The 25,935-nt window shown below is 41.4% G+C and overlaps 1 protein-coding gene across 2 annotated transcripts in view; it reads left to right on the top strand.

Moving 5' to 3' along the window:
• LOC126088575 (calcium channel flower) overlaps positions 1 to 25,935 on the top strand; it is a 69,298-nt gene that overhangs the window by 17,049 nt on the left and 26,314 nt on the right. For both annotated transcript variants that reach the window (XM_049906769.1, XM_049906770.1), the window contains exon 4: positions 11,041 to 11,166. In XM_049906769.1, the coding sequence (XP_049762726.1) occupies positions 11,041 to 11,166 (126 nt within the window). The remainder of the gene's footprint in view (positions 1 to 11,040; positions 11,167 to 25,935) is intronic.

Genomic DNA, 25,935 nt, shown 5'->3' with positions numbered 1-25,935 from the left:
TCTTCTGTGTTATGTTGGCTGATTAGGCACAACGGTTTGACACAGCTGGGTATGTGTCCATATGATGTATCTTGCTTAAAATGCATGTTACTGTTGTATCCCAGAATACTGAGCATTCCTCTTGGGGCACCTCACATGAGGAAGAGGATGGGGCCAAGGCTTGAGCCCTGAAGTACATCTTGTATTACTGTTTCATCGGCGAATTTGTGTAAATAAACAATCACTCAGCCAAGTTTCATATGTGCTCCCTCGAGTGTTGGTGATTAGTTATATGATTTATTGTTCAAATATTTATACATTACTTTTATTGAGAAAAGAAAAGCAGTTATTATACATGAAATTAGCATCGATATTCATTTGTGGGTATTTGTTTCACCTTTGTGAATTGCTGATCCCCATAAGAGAGTAATTTCACTGTGGACGAGTATTTTCAAAGTTCCATGGGGTATGATTTTGTCATGGATGGTATGCATAAACTGTCAGCAGTGAGATCTAGCACATCCAGCAAGAGGTCTAGATTTAGGGATTGGTCTCAAGTGTAAAACAATCAATGAACACAGTGCAATGAGTAAATCTGGCAGCATACGAAATGCAGTCATTTGCGTCAGGTATCATTGCTACGCCATGAAGTGGCATCAAACCAGACATGACATTAGTGTTCCCAGTGTACTCATCCATTCTGTGATCATACATACAAGTTGGGCTTTCTGCCCACCAACTCGTGTGGTTCTTTGATGCACCAATTGCAATTGCGGGCCTGTTATGTACGTCTGCACAACCTGCAACATGTTTTGTTATTCAGTAGACATTTTTGCATGTTTCAGACCATGAACAGTTGACATTAGCAATCAGCAACCAGAACCTGTGACTTATCACTTTTGTTTCAGACATTATTTTGCATTCACATCAGCAGTGAACCTTCTTTGCTCCCAAATAGCTTTAGTTGCTTGTTACACCACCCATCCTGACTAAAAGCTTAAACAAGGTAATGTGCCATGAAAAATGTGGCGACAGAAACCCATCGGAGTTTTGTACACATTTATGTACTATCGTTGACATTACTATGGTTACTGACAATTCATTATTACAGATCGGGTAACAACAGCTGCCTTTGCCAGTGCAGCCGGCTCTGATAATGCAGAAAGTGCTAAATTTATAAAAGTTATTACAAGCTGCCAATAGGATAATGCAATGCTGGATTCAACTACTGTACTGACTGCGGCGTTAACAGCTACCAACGTCCTAGCCGAATACAACAGACAAATGCAGAGCTCACCCGAATACATGATGCTTCAGCGTGCTACCACCTTATACCAACATTCACTGAGCATAGACGAAGAAATCAGTAGTCTGCGCACCATAATTGAGTCGAAGACCAAGCAGTTTCAGGCATTACAGCTATGATTGACCCTAATGAAAGTTCATGTTCATAACATTCTTCTGTTGCTTAATCTCATGATCACAGCCAATACCAAGCTAACTCTACTAACATCTACTAGTATTATAGACATTTTGGATTTCAAGCTGTGAAGGTTGCGAAGCCATGCAGCTACCCAAACAACAAGGGCGATCTGGATTATGTGCGAAAGATTGTCACACCTACAAACAGTGCCACCAGCAAAAGTAGCAGTACAGCACCTGCTCAGGTGACTGTCACTATGACCTCTGGTGTAAACTACAGCACCATGGTGGTTCCAAATTTCTCACAAAATTTTTAGTTTGGTTTTCCTGACTGACTCTGGCTCAGAGGCCAGTGCACTCCCTGCCTCATGTGCAGCTGATGTGTAAATAGTCTTTACAGTCAGTGGCTCTAAACAACTGTTACCATCACTCATGGCTACAAAAATCTGATGACCATTACAGATCTCGCTTTCCAATGCAAGGGTACTTAAGTGATTGCTGACACCACTCAGCGTATCTTAAGTGCCGATTTCCTTTCATTTTGCCTTTTCTATGGACCTGACAATTGCATGTGTAGTAAATGGAATTGACAGTCATGAAGTGATTTGAACTGAATGTCCTTCTGCAGTTGCCACACTGGTAAGAGTCGACAATATACGTACACAATTCTCTCGGGCACTAACATTTTGCATACTGGAGAGTTTTTGTCAGAGCCACATAGCTGATGAAACACTGTGTTGTTAGTCACAATACCATGAACAACATACATAAGGCCCCAGGACCAACTGTTTCACAGCACATCTGCAGGCTCGCACTGGATTGCCTATGACTAAAGCAACCTTTGAGAAAATGCAAAGTCAGTTGTTGTACTTCATTCAGACAGTCCATGGACATCTCTTCTAAACTGTTCCATTAGTGTGGCAGCAGATGGGACCCTTGCAGTGATCACTGTGAATTGAATGCTAGAAATATCCCATACAGGAATCTCATATCTAATAACCAAGACTTCACATGTGCTTTGGCACTTGAAAATGTTTTCAACATTCTGGACTAATGCAGGGCTAATAATTAAATTCTGGGCCTTAATGATATACCAAACACAGTAGTGAATATGCCTTTTTGAATTCTTGTTCATGCCATTTCAGCCTCAAAACACTGCTCAAACTCAGCAATGTTTCATTGCCAAAATTTTGCAGTGACTGACATTTTGTTGTGTATATTGGGTCAATATTCTGGTATTCTCATTCAACGCTCAGTTAAGAGATGAAAGTTCATGAAGTATGACGGAGACTAAATAGCCATGGTATTTTGTTAAACAAACATAAATTTGCCATGGGCAAAAGTGAAGTGACCTTCCTCAGCCGTAGGGTCTTGGCTCATGATATCTACTCTTTAACAGGGAAATCATCTATTTTACATAACCTTTGAATGCCTAAGGACTTCAAACAGTATAGACGTTTGCTGGGCAGTGTAAATTTTTATCACAGTCTTCTCCCGGCAGCGACTTCCGTTAAAAATGTGCAATGAACGCAATTTTTGGTCACAACACAAAAGGCAATCAAGTATTCAAGTGGAATCTGCAGAAATGGCTAAAGCTTTACATAATCTATAGCAGTGCTGCTCTCTCCCTCCCTGTACCATCTACACCAAAAAGTCAACAATCATTGGGAGCCATTAAGTTCTGATCCATCCTGTCCCTGCCCAAGAAAATTACAGCTGGGGAAGGGGGGGGGGGGGGAGGAGGAGGAGGAGGAGGAGGAGAGATACAATGTAGAAATAAATGCTCAGTCAATCAGCTTTGATGTGTGTTCCAAGAAAGTTTTGGTTATCAATTGTTTGATTTATTATTTGGATGTTTATACATTGCTATTGTTTGCTCGTTAAAAGTAGTAATCATTATACACAAAATTAGCAGTGATGTTTACATGTGGGTATTAAATTCACCCACAAACTGATAGTTTATCTTACCATGTAATTTGCAAATCAATTTAACGCATCATTTATGATTCAACAGCTGTTTGACTAGAAGATGTATTGTTGGATCCCTGATAAGATATGATTCAGCTGTTTTAGAAGTAACTTATGGTTCATTGAATTGAAAGCTTTTTTCAAGTCTAAAAATATCTATGCAGCCTGCATCCTCTGATCTTGTGCAGAACCTTAACATTGTAACATTGTGTTTGTTGCTGTGTAACTATTGGTGGTTGTCACATGGTAGCTTTGCTAAGTGTGAACATTCTTTCTCATAATACCATTAAAGTCAATAGCGACACAAAGAAGTGCATAAAAAGCTAGCATTAAGTTATATTTGGTTTCTTTCTCAAGACCAAATTGACAGACCTACTCCAGTAAAATAATATTGCAAAATGAGTCACACCAACACTGTTCACAAATGTTTTAAAAGTATATAACTGTCTACAGCATTATCTTCTGTTTCACTTTCGGCCTGTCATGAATGTGGGGCTTCTCATAGTTAATCTGTTGCTGCAGCTCATTAGCCCTGTAGGATTCCACAAATTTACTGTACTTTTGATATTTGTACTGGTATGTTTGAATGCAAACACAACTCGGCAAACTATCGTTGTGTATTTACTGCTCAGGATTTAACAGATTTACTCCACTTTCGATATCACACATATACTGGTATGTGTTATTACGTACACCGCGACATTCTGTAGCAGGCATCCATTCACACTTATGTAAGCAAGTTGGCAGGAATTCCATAGCTGACAAGCAGCACAGGCACTGGCACTCAAGGAAATCTTTCCTTTGCTGCTGCCACCAGCGGTATTTTTGGCCTGTATATTTTTGGCCTGTATATTTTTGGCCTGTATATTTTTGGCCTGTATATTTTTGGCCTGTATATTTTTGGCCTGTATATTTTTGGCCTGTATATTTTTGGCCTGTATATTTTTGGCCTGTATATTTTTGGCCTGTATATTTTTGGCCCTTACATCGTAATATACACTGAAGAGGCAAAGAAACTGGTAGACCTGCTTTATATTGTGTAGGGCCCTCTCAAGCATGCAGAAGTGCCGCAATATGATGTGGCATGGAGTCAACTATGTCCGAGGTAGTCTGGAGGGAATTTACACCATGAATCCTACAGGGCTGTCCACAAAACTGTAAGAGTACGAGGGGGTGGAGATCTCTTCTGAACAGCATGCTGCAAGGCATCCCAGATAGGCCCAGTAATGTTAATGTCTGGGGAGTGTGGAGGCCAGCAGATGTGTTTAAACTCAGAAGAGTGTTCCAGGAGCCACTCTGTAGCAATTTTGGATGTGTGAGGTATCGCATTGTCCTGCTGGAATTGCAAGTCCGTCTGAATGCACAATAGACATGAATGGATGCAGGTGATCAGACAGGATGCTTATGTATGTGTCTCTTGTCAGTTGTATCTAGACGTATCAGGCGTCCCATATCATTCCAGCTGCACATGCCCCACATCGTTACAGAGTCTTCACCAGCTTGAACAGTCCCCTGCTGATGTGCATGGTTCATGGATTCATGTGGTCGTCTAGATACCCATACAGGTCCATCCGCTCGATACAATCTGAAACGAGACTCGTCCGACCAGGCAACATGTTTCCAGTCAGCAATAGCCCAATGTCAGTGTTGATGGGGCCCAGGCAAGGCATTAAGCTTTGTGTTATGCAGTCATCAAGGGTACATGAGTGGGCCTTCGGCTCTGAAAGCCCATATTGTTGATATTTTGTTGAATGGTTCACACACTGACACTTGTTGATGGTCCTACATTGAAATCTGCAGCAGTTTGCAGGGTTGCAATTGTCATATTGAATGACACTCTTCAGTTGTCGTTGGTCCTGTTTTGCAGGATCTTTTTCTGGCCGCAGCGATGTCTGAGATTTGATGTTTTACCGGATTCCTGAGATTCACGGTACACTCGTGGAGTGGTTGTACGGGAAAATCCCCACCTCTTTGCTAAATCGGAGATGCTGTGTCCCATTGCTCGTGCACTGACTATAACATGTTCAAACTCACTCAAATCTTGATAACCTGTCATTATAGCAGCAGTAACTGATCTAACAACTGCGCCAGACACTTGTCTTGTATAGGTTGCCAACTGCAGCACCTTATTCTGCCTGTTTACATCTCTGTGTTTGAATATGCATGCCTATACCAGTTTCTTTGGTGCTTCAGTGTATTTTCTTGTCAGACCACAATTGACTACCATTATTCCAAAAAACTGTACATGCCAATGCACCAAGTGCTTAACAGAGTTGTTGCCAATCAGATTTGTCAGTCTCAAGCTTTTGACAACTTCCTCTGTCATCATGAGCTACAACAGACAAAATAGGTAGTCCTAAGCAGACATGGTATTCAATCTATTCTCCAATTACCCAAGAAAATTAAGGAGATTCTGTTCCCAGTAGAAGACAGCCATGGTCTGAGTGTTCCTAGAATTTCTGAAATACCTTTTGAATGTGGTAGCAGTTAACATCGGTCAGACAATATCAACAATTTCAGGACACTGCACAGAGCACTAGCATCAATCAAATATTGAGACTTGAACAAATCTCCTGTTGCTGATTGCAAGGTAATGAGCAAACATATAAGGGGTGTTAAAAAAGAAACGAGCCGGAGGCATAATGACAGAAACCAGTACTTGTATGTCAAAATACTGACCTTGGCTGTTGAGAGACTTGTCCCACTGTGACACAAGGTAGTGAATGGCTGTCTCATAAAATTCCTGGGGCTGCGATGTTAACCAGTTCTGCACGTACAGCTGGACGTTGTCAGAGATGAATCGTTTGCCCCCTCAGAACCTTTTTTAAGGGGACAAAAAATGGTTTAATTACAGGTAGAGAGGTCCGGACTGTATGAAGGATGGCCGAGAACCTCCCATTCGAATTTCTGCAGGAGGACCGTGCCTGTGTTGGCCATATGAGGCTTTGCATTTTCGTGGAGCAGAATGACTCCACAGGTGAGATTGCCTGGCCGTTTTGACTTGATTGCTTGGCGAAGGGTGGTCAAGGTTTGCGAGTAATGCTGGGCATTCACTGTTGTCTCATGCTGCAGGAAGTGAATCAGAAGGGGGCATGGTTGGTTTTTTTTTTTTTTTTTTTTTTTTTTGTGGTGGCGAATCCTTTCACTGGAGACTTTGTCATTTTGATTCTGGTTCGAAGTGATGACACCATGACTCCGCTGCAGATGAGCAAGACAGTGAGCCATTTGAAATGCTTCCTGGTGTGATTGAGCACTTTGGTGCAATCATTGGGCACACACTTTGCACATGTGCAGTGGTTCCTTCATGATGGTTTGAACACTTCAGATGCTCAATCCGACCACAGCGGCTATGGCTTTCACTGTCACTCGGCGGTCCTGGGCAGTGAGTGCATCCCCCAGCTGGATGATGTAATCGGTAATGCAGTGTGATGCTCTAGACTGTGCATCATCGGCTAATGACCCCGTCCTTCCCTGAAGCACTTGTGCCATGCCTTGACTCTTGCAAGGGACTTGCAGTGTTCACCGTACACTTAAGACATTTGTCGATGAATGTCCATTCCTCCGACTCCTTCCGCTGTCCGAAAATAACACCTCTTTGCTCTTCTTTTGTCGCCGTCGTGTCACTACAATTCAACTGGCAGCGTTGTATGATTGATGCCTGCTGCTGCTAGCTCTGTATAGTCATGTGAAATGGACACGTGCCTTCTAGTGACGGGCTGTGAGCTTCCATGCTCTGGTTGGAACCACACCTTTTACACACACCATGATATTACCCTCCTGTCTCTGGTTTGCTCATTCCAGAGTCTGGCTCGTTTCTTTTTAATGCTCCTTAATTGTTTGATGGCAAAGACATTTTATCCCATGCATCTAACTTCTGAGATTCTGACACAAAAAAAGCTGTGGAAATTGGAATGTGTAACAACTTCTTTAACAGGGACAGTGGCTACACCCTTAGTGGTGCAGAAAAATGAACATGTGACACGGAAAGGTGACCGCCTGACAAAATCAACATTGCTGCTACCAGTGTTCTTCACTTGCACATTGAAATAATCTATGGTAGCATATGAAAGTTCCATGACTCCATGACGTCTCAATGACATAATTCAACCAACTTGCTTAACTAATGGCTTACTATCTCCTGATGAGAACAGTGGAGGGGTGGGGGTGGAGGTGGAGAGCTAGCTGCCGCTCCAGGTGAAGCCACGCCCATGTGGACAAGCAGAAGCTAAACTAAGTCAAAACAGACATTAGGGCAGCTACGCAAGAAGTGTTCAGTGAATTCATAAAGATCTTACTGTTGAGTTGTCAATCTCCTAAACAGTTTTTGGTCCTATATGAAAACACTCTATGGAATGAAGCTGTATGACCAAACGTTCTCGATCTTGTGCACCAGAATGGGAGTGACAAAATGAATTCCAAACGACTATATTCAGTCTTTTGAAACTGCTTCACCAAATATGATAACACAGTTCCTACATTAGACTTTCACAAAGGTGTGAAATTGCTAGATATAGAAATAGGTTAGATGGGGTGTTTATTAGATTTTGTATTGAGAATGCAGAGAAGGTGGCCTATCATCTAGCATCAGTGCCATGTCACTGAAATAATGAAGCATGACTTATAACTTTAAAAAGGTGCAAGTCATTCCAGTCAGTAAGGAGATTCCTAAAACGGATCTGCTGTATTATAAACAGTTATCATTGACTTTGATTTCTTGGAGAATTATGTAACACATATTGTGGTTGTTTTGATAACTGAACAACTACTATGTAAGAATCAACATGGAATGCACTGGCTGTGTGAAACTCGGCCTGCTCTGTTCGTTCATGAGATCCAGAAAGCAGTAGGCCTTGGAGCTCAGCTTGGTGCTGTTTTTCATGACTCCCAGAAAGTCTCTATGGGATTGGCTCAAAGAATTACTGGTGGGTGGAACTCGCCATGTTGTTATAAATGTTGCAAGCCTCATTGGAAGCAAATGTAGCTTCAGTAAGTAAGTTTACAAGCTCGGCCAGCTGTTGGCACAACACAGCAGTGAGGTGGATTTTTGTAAGTATGGCCAGTGCTGAGCATTTAGCTATCTAGCTGCAGGTAGAGGATGGGATTTTCCGATTGAGTTATGGTGCTCATTGTAGTTCCAGATTTGTGGCTATCTGTCAAAGGTGTTGCTTTGCAGTTGCAGAATGTTACCCACAAGTATTAAATCCAAAAATACTAAAACTGGAGCCAGTGGACATACATCTACATCTACATCTATACTATGCAAGCTGCCTTTCAGTGTGTGGTGGAGGGTACATTATGTACTGCTGTCACTTCCACATTTTCTTGTTCCAGTTGGGTACTAAATAGTGTGTCTCAACATTGTAGTTCAATGCAGTGTTGTTTGATATTTTACTCACTCTAGATTTTAACTGACATAGATTTTTATACACAGTCCTCAAAAAATGCTTCAGATTATACTAGTGGTAAGCAAATACTGTCATATTCATAAATAATGTGTCAAGGTGGAGATGAACTGTACACTGAAACCATTTCAACAGTTTTCATTTTGATTAATAGTAAAGTAGATTGATCAGAAATGAATGTACTCCAGTCACATGCATCATTATATCAGTGTGTGTGTTACACTGTGCCTATATGCTTGTTATAAATGTATTTGTGTATAGGTATGTAAGATGTTTCTGTGTCAAATTGAGTTGCAGGGAGTTTGATTGAGACTGATAACCAGTTAAATTGGCCATAATCCAAATTTTGCACCTGCTACATAAAAACAAAATAAGAGGACAATGTAAACTCAGTAAATTGTCCTCTATTTTAATATGACACACTTGTAGGTATACAGTGTATATTTTACATTTATTTTCATGTTGTAAAAGTTGTGAATGATGCAACCATATTGTGGTTTTAGTAACAGGTTTTGTATAGTAGGAAAGTGACCAGTATTGGGGGTGCACTCACTTCAATATGTTTGGTTGTAAATAGAATGATATATTACCAGTGATGATAAAAAAATGTAATCTCATGTAAAGTTGTAAAGGTGATGCTGAGGTATTAAGTACACGACACTACTGCACCTGGTGGATGTTTTTTGTTTTCAGTCTGTTGCAAGCAGGCAGTCTATTCATATGACAATGGTTAGCAAGTCTAGGTAGTTTTCAGCAGAACTAAGTCTAGGTAGTTTTCAGCAGAACTAAGTCTAGGTAGTTTTCAGCAGAACTTGAACTTTTTTTTTTTTTTTTTTTTTTGCGGCAGTCGAGCTGTGCTGATTTGATGGTTCAAAATTTTATGAGCAATAGAATTTGAGCAGCCCTTATGAACTTAGGTGATTCCAGGCTGCTTTAAAGTGATGGATGCACTCACAACTGGAGAACTTAATGTGGCATGTGTGTGTGTTCATTTAGTGATTAACTTTAATAGACAGTGGCTTGTGGAGTACAAATGAAGAGGTAGTGTAGCTTAATGAATATATTAGAATGTGAGCAGTATAGTGCAGTAGCATTGACGGCGGATGAGCATGCGATGTTGTCACTGAAGTAATTAGACTAGGCCAGTGCAATGTTGCAATGCAGGTTGGCTTGCTGAAAGAGTGTAGAACTCTGCAGTGCTGCACCACCTAGTGCAGCAAGGGGCAAGGCAGGTTTCTACATTAACAATGGCAGTTGTGTTTTGATATACATGACTAGTACTTGTGCATGTGCTCAAAAAGTGGGCTGTAGCTGACTACAAGTACTGGTCAATTTTGTAATGGAATTATCATAAGTCATGCAGCCCAACCAGGGTGACAGAGCTAGACACCACATGCACAGGCCCCAGAGGTCACTGGCCCAAGGTCATGGCAGGACAACAGCTCTGTACACACATTCCGTCTCCAGGTTTAGTGCCACGGCATGGCTGGCCACACAATCATCTCAAACAGCATAGCTGACTCCTGCCCAGTGGTGTAGAGGGTCGTTTCCTGTGCACACCAGCCACCGCCTACCACTGCCGGGTGGGCATCTCGGCCACAGCAGCCACAGCAGCACCTAGTTTGCACACTTGGTGGGTCCCATGCAGCTGGCTTTCATAATTAGACCGCCAGTGTAATGTTGAACTGTGTCGGCAACACAGGGTGTGTGGGTAGCCATCTCAGTGAAATTTTTAGTGGCCAGCTGGTCACTGATCTAGTGTATCAAGCAGTGTAGATGCATCAATCAAAGAACTTGTTACATTTGCAGCTGTCTTTCTCTGGAGCCACATGTGGTGGTTCCTCGCCTCCACTACTCACTTGCACCATCCTGGCTCATAGCCATCCCATCCTGCACATGGGGGTGCTATAGTAGATAATTTAATCTCTGTTAGTTATAAAGTTTGAGTAACATTGTGATTACATTTGCTTGTTGATATCTATTCACCTTTTGTCCTTTATATGGGTATCAGAGTGAGAATGAAGGCAACTGGACAAGTTCACAGTTTATTTGTCCAGAATGTGTTATGAACTTTGAATGCTTCAATTCCATTTTTTGGCTATTACATAGGTTCATTTGACACTGGTAGCAGTCAGTATGTAATTTACAATGTACATATGCCTCTTTCATCTATTCTTCATGTAATTTTCAATGTACACATAGTGAATGTAGATGGCTTTATACACTAGGCATATATAAATGAAATGTTTTATTTGAACCTTTGTTCCAGGTTAGCTGGTTTCCTGGTTATTGTAGTTGAGGCTCCCTGTTGCTGCATGTTTCTGGATTTTGTTCAAAATATCAGTGACTGGGTAGAAAAGAGGCCATATTGGAATAGAGGAGCATTCTATTGCATGTGAGTATTATAGATAGTGCTAGTTCAACACATGTGGAAATGGAGAGGTCTCTCTCTCTCTCTCTCTCTCTCTCTCTCTCTGAGCTGGTACAGTCATCATGACAAATGCTGCACTGCATGAATAAATCTGTGAATTTAAAACTGTTCATACTATGTATTTGTAGGCAGAGAAAGGAGCAATGAATTGCAAAACAAAAGGTAGCATAGTGCTGCTCAAAATGCAGTTGATAAAAACATCAAATTAACTAAGATCCACACTATTGGATCTAAAGTATCAAGACTGATATTAGTGGACATAATATGTGACTTGTTTACCCTTTGCCTTTGTGATGTCTAGAACATTGCTGGAGACATTTTCAACGAGGTGCGGGACTGGCAGCCCATTTTTCCCAGAGAGCTGAAACCAGGGAAGGTTGTGATGATGAACACTGGGGTTTGATGTGAAATCAACTTTCTAACTTGCCAAAAAGTGTTCCATTTGGTTCAGGCCAGGATCTTGGACAGTTAGTCCATTTCAGCAATGTTATTGTTCAATGTTAATGTTCAAACCCACATCCTGCCCCACAAATTCTGCACTCTGACAGTGAATTGTCATGCTGATACATAACAATCAATGTCTCAAGACTGTTCTTCTACTGTACACAACACTGTAAAGTGCATTCATATCCTTCCACAGTCAGCATTTCCTTAGGCACCCTTACTGTAACACCACCTGCTCTGTACTTCACTGTTGGCACTACACTTAATAGCATGTAACATTCCCCAGGCATTTACCAAACCCAAACCCATCTATCAGATTGCCACAGAGTATAACTTGATTCCTCACTCCAAATCACTCAATTCTAATAACCCAATGTTGGCATTAATCTTTACACCACGTCAATCATCACCTAGCATTGACTGCTGAAGTATATGTCTTACAAGATGCTGCTCTTGACTGTCGTACACTATTCGTTTCCACTCCCTGAGCACAGTCATTGTGCTAGCTGGACTGCTAGTAGCATTTTGGAACTTGAGTGATTCCTACTGCTGAATTAATATGATTTAGTTATTTATTTAAACAATCGCCGCCCTCATTGCCCAATGTGCCCATCTGTACATGAGGTTTGTTTAGTCTTGGTTTCATTGTGGTTGTTCCTTCATGTTTCCAGTTCATAATCATGTCAACAACAGTCAGCCTTGGCAGCTTCGGAAAGGTGGGATTTGTTACTACTACCGAGTGAGGTGGCACAGTGATTGGCACACTGGACTTGCACTCAGGAGGATGATGGCTCAAACCCACGTCCTGCCATTCAGATTTAGATTTCTCATGATTCTAAATCGCTCCAGGCAAATGCCAGAATGACTTCTTCGGGAGGGCGTGGCCAATTTCCTTCCCCTTCCTTGACACATTTTGAGCATGTGCTCAGTCTCTAGTGACCTCAGTGTGGATGGGACATGAAACCCAATTTTCCTTGATTTGTTACTAGTCCACATCCAAAACCGCTCAGCTCTCTTGACCTATTCTGCTGTTATTGCTTCTATATTGACAACACACTGCTCCTTCCCTCCTTTTCTATTGACAAGTCTTCCTTTTGTGACATCTTGTAATAAATTCCATGTTACATAGGGATACCTGAAAACATGTGATCAGTAGTGTAAATGTGAAGTTGGATGAAAGCCTCTATTGCATATTGGTATAAAATAAAACTATATGATAGGTGGCTGATTGTTGTATTTCTTGAAGTAATTCAATCCAGACATGGATCTCGACCATTGTCAACATGGATAAGGTAACATTATCACACTGCAGGGGATTGAGTTATTCATTTGACTGGTTTTCTGCTCTGTGTGAATGTCATTGCTGCTTTATTTCCTAGTGGGCCATTTCTTCATTTGTCAGTCCTCTGTACCTCGACCTTTCTTCAGATCAGTTTGGAGCTTATCTTTCCTGTTTCTCTGCTTCTTTCTTCTACTTCACATGTTCTTGAAAAATGACATTTTTGAGCCCATCACTATATGCCCACTCCATTTTTCTGTGTTGCTTTTATTACTGTCAGTACTTGCTTGGATTATCTCATTCTTCTTAGCAATTTTATTTCTCACTTACGTATTTTTTCCATTCTTTGCCATATTCATATTAATCCTGCCAGATTGTATGACACATTCTCAGGGAGGAAAATCAGGAGAACGATGGTTCAAACCCACATCCTGCCATTCAGATTTAGGTTTCCCATGATCACTAAATCGTTGGTTGGGGGAGGTTATAAAGGAGCGGCAGATCACTCATACCCGATATTGTGTACATAATTATTTTAAGATTGAAACTTCAATGGGATCATGTGGAGGCATTGTCCCAAAGTCCAACTCAGGCCTCCTGCTGATCTTGCAGAGCTAATGATGAATACAGACATTCCACCACTTGTATACCTCAGTGCTATTGACGACTTTGACCCTTTCAGACCCTCTTGTTACAATTGTGTACATTAACTTTTACTGTATCTTACAAGGGAACCTCCCCATCGCACGCACCCCCTTCAGATTTAGTTATAAGTTGGCACAGTGGATAGGCCTTGAAAAACTGAACACAGATCAATCGAGAAAACAGGAAGAAGTTGTGTGGAACTATGAAAAAAATAAGCAAAATATACAAACTGAGAAGTCCATGCGCAAATAGGCAACATCAAGGATAGTGTGAGTTCAGGAGCGCCGTGGTCCCGTGGTTAGCGTGAGCAGCTGCGGAACGAGAGGTCCTTGGTTCAAGTCTTCCGTTGAGGGAAAAGTTCACTTTCTTCATTTTCGCAAAGTTATGATGTGTCCGTTCGTTCATTGAAGTATCTGTTCACTGTAATAAGTTTAGTGTCTGTGTTTTGCGACTGCACCACAAAACCATGCGATTAGTAGACGAAAGGACGTGCCTCTCCAAAGGGAACCGATAACATTTGATCGCAAGGTCATAGGTCAACCGATTCCTCCTCTGATATGTTCTATACGACACATAATTGTCCGAAAATAAAAAATTAAAATTTTCACTCGAGGGAAGACTTGAACCAAGGACCTCTCGTTTCGCAGCTGCTCACGCTAACCACGGGACCACGGTGCTCCTGAGCTCATATTGTCCTTGATGTTGCCTATCTTGCGCATGGACTACTCAGTTTGTATATTTTGCTTATTTTTTTCATAGTTCCACACAACTTCTTCCTGTTTTCTCGATTGATCTGTGTTCAGTTTTTCAAGGCCTATCCACTATGCCAACTTATAACTAAATCTGAGGGGGTGCGATGGGGAGGTTCCCTTGTTAGCTGCAACAGAAGTATTTTTTCCCAATGGAAACGTGAGGTACACATTTATGACTGTTAACCTTTTTGCCATGTGCAAATGCTGCCTACTGTTCGGCATCACTATGAAAATATAAGCAAGTCAGTGTAGCAGTGCACAGAGCTTGTGACCACCAGAACGAATGAATGTGGTTGGTTCACTATATTCCACTGTGTAATTGAATATTGTTATTTTGCATGGGTCAAAATCATCTATTCACTCACCCAGTGACCGTACTGACAGCAAAATGGAATATAACAGAGAGAAAGCCGAAATACTGAATTCAATCTTCAGAAACTATTTCACCACTTAAGATCAAAACATGGTCCCCTCTTTCAATTGTCGTATGAACATCTAAATGGCAGATACTGAGATAACCAATTGCAGACTAGAAAACCAACTACAATTGCTTAGTAGTGGAAAGATGTCAGGTCCAGATGAGATATCTGTAAGATTCTATAAAGATCATGCGAAAGAACTTGCTCCCCTTCTGGCAGTAATTTATCAGAGATCGCTTGAGCAATGGGACGTACCTAGCAACTGGAAGAAAGCGCAGGTCATTTCCATTTTTAAGAAGGGCCATAGGACAGATGCACACAATATTAGACGTATATAGTTAATGTCAATCTGTTGTAGAATTATGGAATGTGTTTTATGCTCAAGAATCATGATGTTTTGAAGAATGAAAATCTCCTCTATATAAATCAACATGGATTCCACAGACAGAGATCCTGCTCTGTTCTTCAGTGAGATCCACAGTGCTGTAGACAAGGGCACTCAGGTTGATGCTGCATTCTTTTACTTCAGGAAAGCATTTGACACTATCCTGCACAGCCGTTTGATGAAGAAAATACAACTATCAGAGCAGATTTGTGACTAGATTCAAAACTTCCTTGCAGATAGAACTCAGCACGTCACTCTTAACTGAACAAAATCTACAGATGTAAAGGTAATTTGTGGAGAACCCCAAGGAATTGTGATAGGACCGTTACTGTTTAAAGTTTATATAAATCATGTAGATAGACTGGGAGAGTATCAGGGAGGCTTCAGGAAGACCCGATTCTGTGCTGAACAGATCCTCAATCTTAAAACTGTGCTGGCACATTCCAAGATGAGAAACTGCAAGGTGGTTGTCACCTTTGTTGATTTCAGCTAGGCCTATGACTCCTTTGATACAGAAAGACTTAACAAAATACTCCAGGAACTAGAACTAGACAACAAAACCCGCAGACTCGTTCTAGAAACCTTGATAAACACCCATTCCTAGGTCGAATTGAGAGGTGAGCTCTCAGAAAGCTTAAAGATAAAAACTGGAGTGAGACAAAGGGATAGACTCTTCCCCCCCCCCCCCCCCCTCCACTTTTCAACTGTGTCCTTGAAAAGATTGTGAGAGAATGGTACAAGGAACTGACCAATTTGGGTGTTCAGAGTAGTGTCTACATGGGCCGTAAGAACGAAAGACTGATTGTAGATTGCCTGGCTTTTGCAGATGACATGGCACTGATTGCTGATTCTCTCAAAACAGCAACAATGCAGGTAAATTGCCTCAGAAAACAGGCAGGCAAAGTGGGTTTTCAGGTGTCACTGGTGAAAACAGAGTTCTTCACCAACATCAAAGAAGCTAAGAGAGGTGTTACTAGACCAGGGAAATATCAAAAGAACTGAGAAGTTTAAGCATTTCAGTGAATGGATTGAACCCAGCTTATCAGAAAAAACTTCTTATCCATGAGAATCAACACGTTGGAACTAGCCTATTGACTGACTATGAACACCTTCAACAAAAAATGCCTGTCACGCAACCTGAAACTTAAGCACTACACATCAGACATATGACCAGAAGCCCTGTATGCCATGGAATGTCTTTCCATGAGCTGGAGAGGTCTGATGGAGAAATTGGAAGTCAAGTGCAAGAAAAAGAAGGGTAGCTTTCTATAGCCATGTTGCAATATTTCCTCCAAACAGATTGACCAACCATCTGTTCACCTTCTGGCAAAACAAGAAAGTTCTCACCACTTGGGTGACAGAAACTGAAAAGGACATTAAAGAACTGGGAATAACTGATCCCCAGAACAGTCAGTCTGTGAGACGTACCCCGAGGATTTCAGGAAAAGCCCCGAAGGAGTTACACTGGCAGCGGGTGCGACAATACTGGGCAAAGAGCAGAGCCCAACAGTTCAACAAGTGTGGTCCAGAATAGGCCCACTCAAAATGAGGAGGAGGAGGAGGAGGAGAAGAAGAAGAAGAAATGATGTAGTAGAAAGTGTCGGATGCTCTTTAAGGCTGTTCACAGAGGATGCAGTTGTCTATAACAAAATAGCTACGCCAGAGGATAGTAATGATCCGCAGAATGTTCTCTAAAGAATTGATAAATGATTCAGACTCTGACAGTTGACACTGAATGTAAATAAATGTAACATTGTGCATACAAAGGAAAAGAAATCCACTACTTTCAGCTACACTATTGATGGCAAACTGCGGAAAACAGTATCTGCCGTAAAATACACACATAAAAAAAAGTTTTGCATCACCCCAGTTCCCAGAACTCCTGAAGATAGACACTGACTGTGGATATTGTAAAACAGGCACAGTCTCTTTGACTGTTCAGAGATATCACTAAACGTGCCCAAAGATGTAAACAACCATGCATGAGCAGTGCCTATTAGACGGAGGGGGTCCAACAACCAATCGGTTCCAATCATTCCAACAGGAAGGAGGTACACGGGTCATGTTGTCTGTAGTTCAACCATGCCTAGACGGTCAATACCACAATTCGATCGCATCCACATTGTTACTTTGTGCCAGGATAGTGTCCAGGTGTCTCGGAGTGAACCAAAATGATGATGTTCGGACATGGAGGAGAAGCAGATCAACAGGAACTGTCGATGACATGCTCCGCTCAGGCCATCAAAGGGCTACTACTGCAGTGGATGGCTCAGAGGTCCGCCCTTGGTAGCTGAGTGGTCAGCGCGACGGAATGTCATACCTAATGGCCAGGGTTCAATTCCCGGCTGAGTCGGAGATTTTCTCTGCTCAGGGACTGGGTGTTGTGTTGTCCTTATCATCATTTCATCCCCATCGACATGCAAGTCGCTGAAGTGGCGTCAACTTGAAAGACTTGCACCAGGCGAACAGTCTACCCGACGGGAGGCCTTTGCCACACGGCATTTCCATTCCCATTTATGGCTCAGAGGAACCCTGACAACAACGCCACCATATTGAATGATGCTTTTCGTGCAGCCAAAGGACGTCGTATTAAGACTCAAACTGTTTGCAATAGGCTGCATGATGTGCAACTTCACTCCCAACATCCACAGTGAGGTCCATCTTTGCAACCATGACACCATGCAGCATGGTACACATGGGCCCAACATGCCAAATGGACTGCTCAGGATTTGCATCACATTCTTTTCACCAAAGAGTGTTGCATATGCCTTCAGCCAGACAATCATTGGAGATGTGTTTGGAGGCAATCCGGTCAGGCTGAATGCCTTAGACACACTGTCCAGCGATTGCAGCAAGGTGGAGGTTCCCAGATGTTTTGGGGTGTCTTTATGTGGGGCCGACCTCCGCCACAGGTAGTTATGGAAGGCATCGTAACAGCTGTACGATACGTTCCTCCGACTGATAGTGCAACCATATTGGCAGCATATTGGCGAGACATCCATCAATTCATCTTGATGGACAACAATTCGCACCCCCATCATGCACATCTTGTGAATGACTTCCTTCAGGATAATGACATCGCTCGACTACAGTGGCCAGTATGAACCCTATTGCACATGCCTGGGACAGATTGAAAAGGGCTGTTTATGGATGACATGACCTACCAACCACTCTGAGGGATCTATGCCAAACCGCTGTTGAGGAGTGGAATTTGGGTTGACAGTCCCTTGATGAACTTTTGGATAGTATGCCATGATGAATACAGGCATGCATCAATGCAAGAGGACATGCTACTGGGTATTAGAGGTACTAGTGTGTACAGCAATCTGGACCACAAAGGTCTTGCTGTATGGTGGTACAACATGCAGTGTGTGGTTTTCATGAACAATAAAAAGGGCAGAAATGATGTTTATGTTCCTCTTAAGGAAATGTAACCCATCCATGAAAGAAGTGGCATATAAGGCACTTGTTTTACTGATTGAGTATTGTTCATCTGTCTGGGATCCCTACCAGGTAGGACTGATAGAAGAGAGAGAAAAGAGCCAACAAAGAGCTGCGTATTTTGTCACAGGATTGTTTAGCCGGCGTGAGAACATTATGGAGATGCTCAACAAACTCCATTGGCAAACGTTACAAGAGAAGTGTTGTGCGTTACGGAGACATTTACTATTGAAATTTTGAAAGCACTTCCCGGGAAGAGTCAGACAACATATTACTTCCCCCCACATACATCTTGCATAATGACCACGAGGAGAAAATTTGCGAATTTAGAGCCAATACAGAGGCTTACCGGCAGTCATTCTTCCCACATGCTATTTGTGAGTGGAACAGCATTGCATAGTTCAGTTAGTGATATAAAAAGTACCCTCCGCCACACACCATGAGTTAGCTTCAATGATAAATTTACTATCTATTACTATAGAGAATATATCATATTTAGGAATTTTAGTTCATAAAATGAAACCAAGTGTACAAAGTATGTTTAGTAAACAAGTACATATCTTTGTATAACATTATTAAAAAATCACCTAAGAGCATTACCACATAAATAATTTTTTTTTCTTTTCTCCAGAAAAAAATTCAGGTCTGAAAGGGTTAAGCATACATCAGGGTTTCCATCCCATATTTTGGTAACTTTACATTTCTGGTCACTAAGTTGTGAACAGGTATTTTGTCTGTTGTGATCTCATTCAGCTGCATCTGTCGTCACTCTATGGCTTGCTGTTCATGAAGATTGGTGTCAGTGTATTATTCGTTGTGTCATTCCATGTCAGTTCAACTAGGGGCTCCAGCTCATAGTCTCAGATTTGACTAAAATTCAGTACACTAATTCTACCGTGTGTGGAACACTCGTGTACAAAGTATTAGTTTCCCTTCCAATTAGCTCCAGAATTATGACTTTTGAAAGAAGGTGACATGACCCAGAAATTGCAACCCTCATCTGGCAATCTATCTTCAGACCCAGCTTCAGGTCTTAATAACTTTGGAACTATTCCACACAGTCCAGTGAAATTTTTACAACCCAGTATCATCCATTTAGAGAATACACTCCATGAATCAAGACACCAACAGCATATTTCTGAGGGAAAATAAAAAATTCCAAAATGTGATTAAAAAAAGTAATACGTTAAAAGTTACATATTGTAGGTGCCCTCTATGCCAAATACAATTCACTCAAAAAGGGTGTAAATTTTTTTGTGGTAAGCTTAATGTGTCCTAAACACACACAGAACTCATCATGCCCATATCAGTCACACAGAGTTACATGCACACCACGAAAATACAAAAATTTGAAAAATTACCTGAAAAACATGGATTATCAAAGTGTGGTAGCACAAAAGGGACAAGTGATATCCAAGCCAAATTTTAAACGCAGCCTAAGAAGACCATAATACAGGGCTATTACAAATGATTGAAGCGATTTCATAAATTCACTGTAGCTCCATTCATTGACATATGGTCACGACACACTACAGATACATAGATGACAAAGTTTTGTTCGGCTGAAGCCGCACTTCAGGTTTCTGCCGCCAGAGCGCTCGAGAGCGCAGTGAGACAAAATGGCGACAGGAGCTGAGAAAGCGTATGTCGTGCTTGAAATGCACTCACATCAGTCAGTCATAACAGTGCAACGACACTTCAGGACGAAGTTCAACAAAGATCCACCAACTGCTAACTCCATTCGGCAATGGTATGAGCAGTTTAAAGCTTTTGGATGCCTCTGTAAGGGGAAATCAACGGGTCGGCCTGTAGTGAGTGAAGAAATGGTTGAACGCGTGCGGGCAAGTTTCACGTGTAGCCCGTGGAAGTCGACGAATAAAGCAAGCAGGGAGCTAAACGTACCACAGCCGACAGTTTGGAAAATCTTACAGAAAAGGCTGAAGCAGAAGCCTTACCATTTACAATTGCTACAAGCCCTGACACCTGATGACAAAGTCAAACGCTTTGAATTTTCGGCGCGGTTGCAACAGCTCATGGAAGAGGATGCGTTCAGTGCAAAACTTGTTTTCAGTGATGAAGCAACTTTTTTTTCTTAATGGTGAAGTGAACAGACACAACGTGCGTATCTGGGCGGTAGAGAATCCTCACACATTCGTGCAGCAAATTCGCAATTCACCAAAAGTTAACGTGTTTTGTGCAATCTCACGGTTTAAAGTTTACGGCCCCTTTTTCTTCTGCGAAAAAAACATTACAGGGCACGTGTATCTGGACATGCTGAAAAAGTGGCTCATGCCACAACTGGAGACCGACAGCGCCGACTTCATCTTTCAACAGGATGGTGCTCCACCGCACTCCCATCATGATGTTCGGCATTTCTTATACAGGAGATTGGAAAACCGATGGATCGGTCGTGGTGGAGATCATGATCAGCAATTCATGTCATGGCCTCCACGCTCTCCCGACTTAACCCCATGCAATTTCTTTCTGTGGGGTTATGTGAAAGATTCAGTGTTTAAACCTCCTCTACCAAGAAACGTGCCAGAACTGCGAGCTCGCATCAACAATGCTTTCGAACTCATTGATGGGGACATGCTGCGCCGAGTGTGGGAGGAACTTGATTATCGGCTTGATGTCTGTCGAATCACTAAACGGGCACATATCAAACATTTGTGAATTCCTAAAAAAACTTTTTGAGTTTTTGTATGTGTGTGCAAAGCATTGTGAAAATATCTCACATAATAAAGTTATTGTAGAGCTGTGAAATCGCTTCAATCATTTGTAATAACCCTGTATAATATGTGGCAAAATTTCAACTTGTTATTGCAAGGCATTTGTGTACAATAAAAGTTGACAGAGATGTATTGGTTACGTTCCTTTTAACACAATTTAGCAACTAATAGTGATAATGCAGACAGCTTGTTTCAGATAAAACTGCAGCAATTGTTCTGCTGGTTACAAATAATCCCATCCAGTATTAATTGCAAATTTTTTTCAAAGAGGGGCAGGATGTTAACCCGGCCGACTGGGAGCAGGAGAGGCACCACAGATTTTAATTTCCACTGGCCTGAATATAGTTTGATGGCACCCATTTCAATTACACATTTGAATTCCACAAAGCGAAATACAGAGACATTCGATGGAAGAATGCTGTGTAAAGAGGCGTGGCACTGCACTTTGGCACACTTAAGACCAAATAACACGTTCCCTTGAACATACGTGTTTTATGTATCAGACTCTTCAGAAAGATGTGCGCTACCAAATGAAGACATTTTTGAAAAGTCGATTTTTTAAATTTTTGGTGTCCTACCTCAAATGCTCTAGAGAGGGGGAGCGCCACCATCTAATGTGACCCGTGTTTACTTGAGTGATTTTGCTGTTTTCTCTTAGCTTGTTGCACGTCAAATGAAAACGAAATGGATTTCTGTGGCCGGGAGCTATCAAGTGAATTAAAATACATTCACATAATTACGGAAGGGTCTCTCGCCTCGTCCCCTACGCCCTTCGGAGTAGGGGACCTCGCCTTCATCATCATCAAAATATGTTACTAGTTTGATTTTTTTTTTCCACATTTCTGCCAGTCAAGCATTAATTGCCTTGCAGAACAATGAAGTTATTTTTGTCAATTTTTTAAAAGAAAATTGACTTTTATTAATCTTTTCTGCTGAGGCAGTCAATTTATTTGAAACAAAGTGTTTAATTCCACACTATTGCTAGTTTCAACTGTTCATGTATTTAAAGTTCAGTTTCATCTTCTAGCACGTATGGCATTATGCCATAATAAAGAACCAAATGTGAGATAATACAGTACTGGTACTCCAAGAAAATTTACATCTGAATCTGGACATACGAATGTGCACTTTTAAGCCGAATTATGCATTTTAGTATGGTCCACAAAATGCCCATGCTCTTGGAGTATCCTCTGATGTCTTGTTTCTTTTATGACAAAATATAAGATCTTTTAATGTTTTACATGTACGAACATACAGGTTTCCTGTGCCATCGTAGCTGCGCAAGTGTGGTGACGCCTGTTATCTGGTGCTCTCTGGCAACTACTGAAACGAATCTATTTCTAACAGGTTGCGGGAAAATATTCTGAATGGTTGTTTGAAAAGTGTTACTTTAAAAGTAAATTTCCTTTTACGCAAGATGAACTCTGTGCGTGAATGTCCGATGAATTACGTAAGTCACAGAGCGTTTGACTCTCATTCAAAAATCAGATCTTTGATGACGACCATTTAGAATATTTTCGAGCCCAGATCAGACATTTATGTCATTGTTAAAAATTTTACAGGCACATTTGTGTGATGTATCTTAAAGCATAACACGTGCATAAAAGATAAACATTATGTGTAAAAGCTTAGCTTCTCTTGCAGCTTATTAATCTTAGAGACCAGTATTATACATGAAAGGTTTTCTTTTCTTGTAGCAACACTGTGTATTTTAATTTAAAGCAATACCTTTTCCTATTTGTGTGTTCGCACTACTTAACACTGATGTTGCTATTGGCTGACTACATCACGTGTCCTATGCTCTGAATATTCACTGTCATCGGCTGGTGAGATCACTTGACATGAGATACGACTGGCTGACAAAAGCGCATCGCAGTCTCGATTTCAATCATTTGGAAAGTAATACTTTCATAATACGAAAATATGCAGTGTACATGTTGCTGCACATCAGATATCTTTACTCTGAGTTTTGTTTTCTAAAGTGCACAAAATTTTCCACCGGTGTATAAAAGGAAAAGTATACTGTTACTTAACATGGAAAAAGTGTATTTTGATCCAGGAGAAAGTGTATTTTTAACTGGGAAAAAATGTTCCCCCCCTCCCCCCTCGACCATGTATACATCCTGGTATTGCTTCACAGCTACTAAACTTCTCATGGTTAGTATGGAAAAAACTGAAGTTAGTGAATATTGGTCATGAGATGTTGTTCTGAAAACTTCAGTTTTCAATGAAATTGTCTCTAGAGACAGTCTTACATTTCTTTAGATAAGGTTACATTTCAGCGAAAACTCTCCCATTATGAGAGGAAACTGGGTTACACACTTTGGAGAAAAGTGGTGACATAGTGGGAACACTTGTCAAAACTATATCATTTATGGTTTTCATCCTTCACCCAACGAAAGAGCATAATCTGCATGCCACCACAAAGTAAGTGACGATAGTGATCTAAAAATATCTGCTGCTTAAGTAAAACCAAATTTGTTTAGTAAAGTGATGCATACATGTGGTACAGTAGGTATTATGAATGTGTACATATCAAGGAAGGCTGAACTACTGATGGATATTAAAAGGGACATGTAACTGTTGGAAGGAAGTACCAAAACTGGATTGGAAACTGTTGAAGGAAAAGCTGTCTTAACATCTATGCAGATTTGTGGCAGCCATGAATTTGTAGAGAAGCTTCAAAGCCAAAAGGCGGCATGGAAAACAGTTCATTCATTGTCTTAATATGGAAACAAAGCAATTTATCTGACATCCAAAAAGGGCATGAGCGTTGGCTTTTGGGCCAAGCATAGAAGATTGTAAACTGTTTGCCTACCGTGTATGGCAAAATGGTGCCATCCAAAACCGACAACTGTGGTGCACCATAGCCACTAGATAAAAGGTGTGAATGAAGGATGCAGATGCATCTATGGGTGAGTAGATGTCCAACTGTTGAGAAGCTGACCACCCAAAGGACTGAAGGAGCTAAAAACAATGTCTCCTCCATGATTGTTCAGTGAATGTTGCTGCATATGGGCCTCCATAGCAGGCATCTGATTCATGCACCCATACTGACTGTTCTTCTTCAGTGACAAAGGATAGAATTTGCATGCCAGTACTGCAAAGTAACATTCTCTGAGTGGCGACACATGACCTTTTCAGATGAATTACATTTTAAGATAGCTGTTAGTATGTACAGTGTAAAATGTCTGAAAGCAAGTTGTCTTGAAGGTTCAAGGCCGGAAGAGGGAGTCTTATGCTCTGGGTAATGGTTTATGGTGTTCCCTGGGTGATCTTGTCATCCAGAAAGGCACAATGAATCAACACAAGTATGCATCTATCCTTGGGGACCACGTCCATCCCTACATTGTTTTTTCCTTGGCACACTGGCACCTACCAGCAGGACAATGCAACATGCCACATAGCTTGCAGTGTACATGCGTGGTTCAGAGTGCAAGTATGAGTTTGTCATACTCTCCTGGCTAGTAAACTTCCTACATTCAAACTCGACCGAGAATCTGTGGAACCACCTCGATCAAGCTGTTTGTGCCATGGATCCTCGGCCAAGAAACATAGGGCAGCTGGCCACGACACTGGAGTTGGCATGGCTCCACATCCCTGTCAGCACCTTCTGGAATGTACTGACTGTCTTCTTGCACCTCACAGTGCCACAATGAAGAAGGTGGTTATGAGGTGGCGGCTGTCCACTGGTTAGCATTCAGGCTCTGTAATCAATGGATCACGGGACCAAGTCTCCCTCATCCTTTTTTTTAGTTATATTTTTTCTGACAATGGTCTTATTGTTTCATATGTATGAGATTTGAAAAGCAATATTATGAAAAAAGGTGTGTTTGCCTTGGCTGTTATTGTTCTGTGTCATTTGGCTGTTTACTAATTTTAATTATTACAATAAATATTATTTTTGGCTGTAGACAAGCAAATGACCCAATACATAAACTTTCCCTGGACATGCATACCTGTCATGATTTGCGAAATCCATTATACCTGCAGCCTGGTAAGACACCCAGAACTGCTTGGTATCTGGATTCTTCAACTTTCAATTCATTCGGCGTGAGATTTGCTTGCTGACTTTTCATCAGGGCTCTGATGACCATGATGTTGAGCACACCTTCAACCCTAATAATAATAATAATAATAATAATAATAATAATAAAATCCATGGAGGTCCGGGAAAAGAATAGGCCTCCGGTATGTTCTGCCAGTCGCAAAAGGCGACGAAAAGAACAAACCACTAATAGGGCTAACCCCCCTTTTAGTGTGATTACTTGGTTCAGGACAGAACTAAAGAAGCCTCGGACAAGCGCCGTCATGGTCGGGGACTACGCTTGAACCCTATGCCCGCCCACAATGGTAACGACACTGCTGGCCAACTGGAAAATGATTTAAATCCAAATATAGGTGTTTTGCAGGATATGCTTCCTGCAACCACCCTAGAAGGAAAACAAAGACAGAGGATGAGATGGTCAGATCAAGTTAATTGACACCTCATGTTCTGTTATTACCAAGCAACAAACCTAGGAACCAACACAACTGGATACAGATCACAAGTATACACAACATTTATGACCAGATACCCAGAATTAAAATTTTTAACAGAACAACGACTAGCTGATCAGATCCATGTAATAATCAAAAC

This window comes from Schistocerca cancellata, chromosome 6, assembly GCF_023864275.1.
Source record: "Schistocerca cancellata isolate TAMUIC-IGC-003103 chromosome 6, iqSchCanc2.1, whole genome shotgun sequence".
Lineage (NCBI taxonomy): Eukaryota > Metazoa > Arthropoda > Insecta > Orthoptera > Acrididae > Schistocerca > Schistocerca cancellata.
Note: the sequence above shows the minus strand (reverse complement) of the source record. Positions and strands in the feature narration are given on the sequence as shown.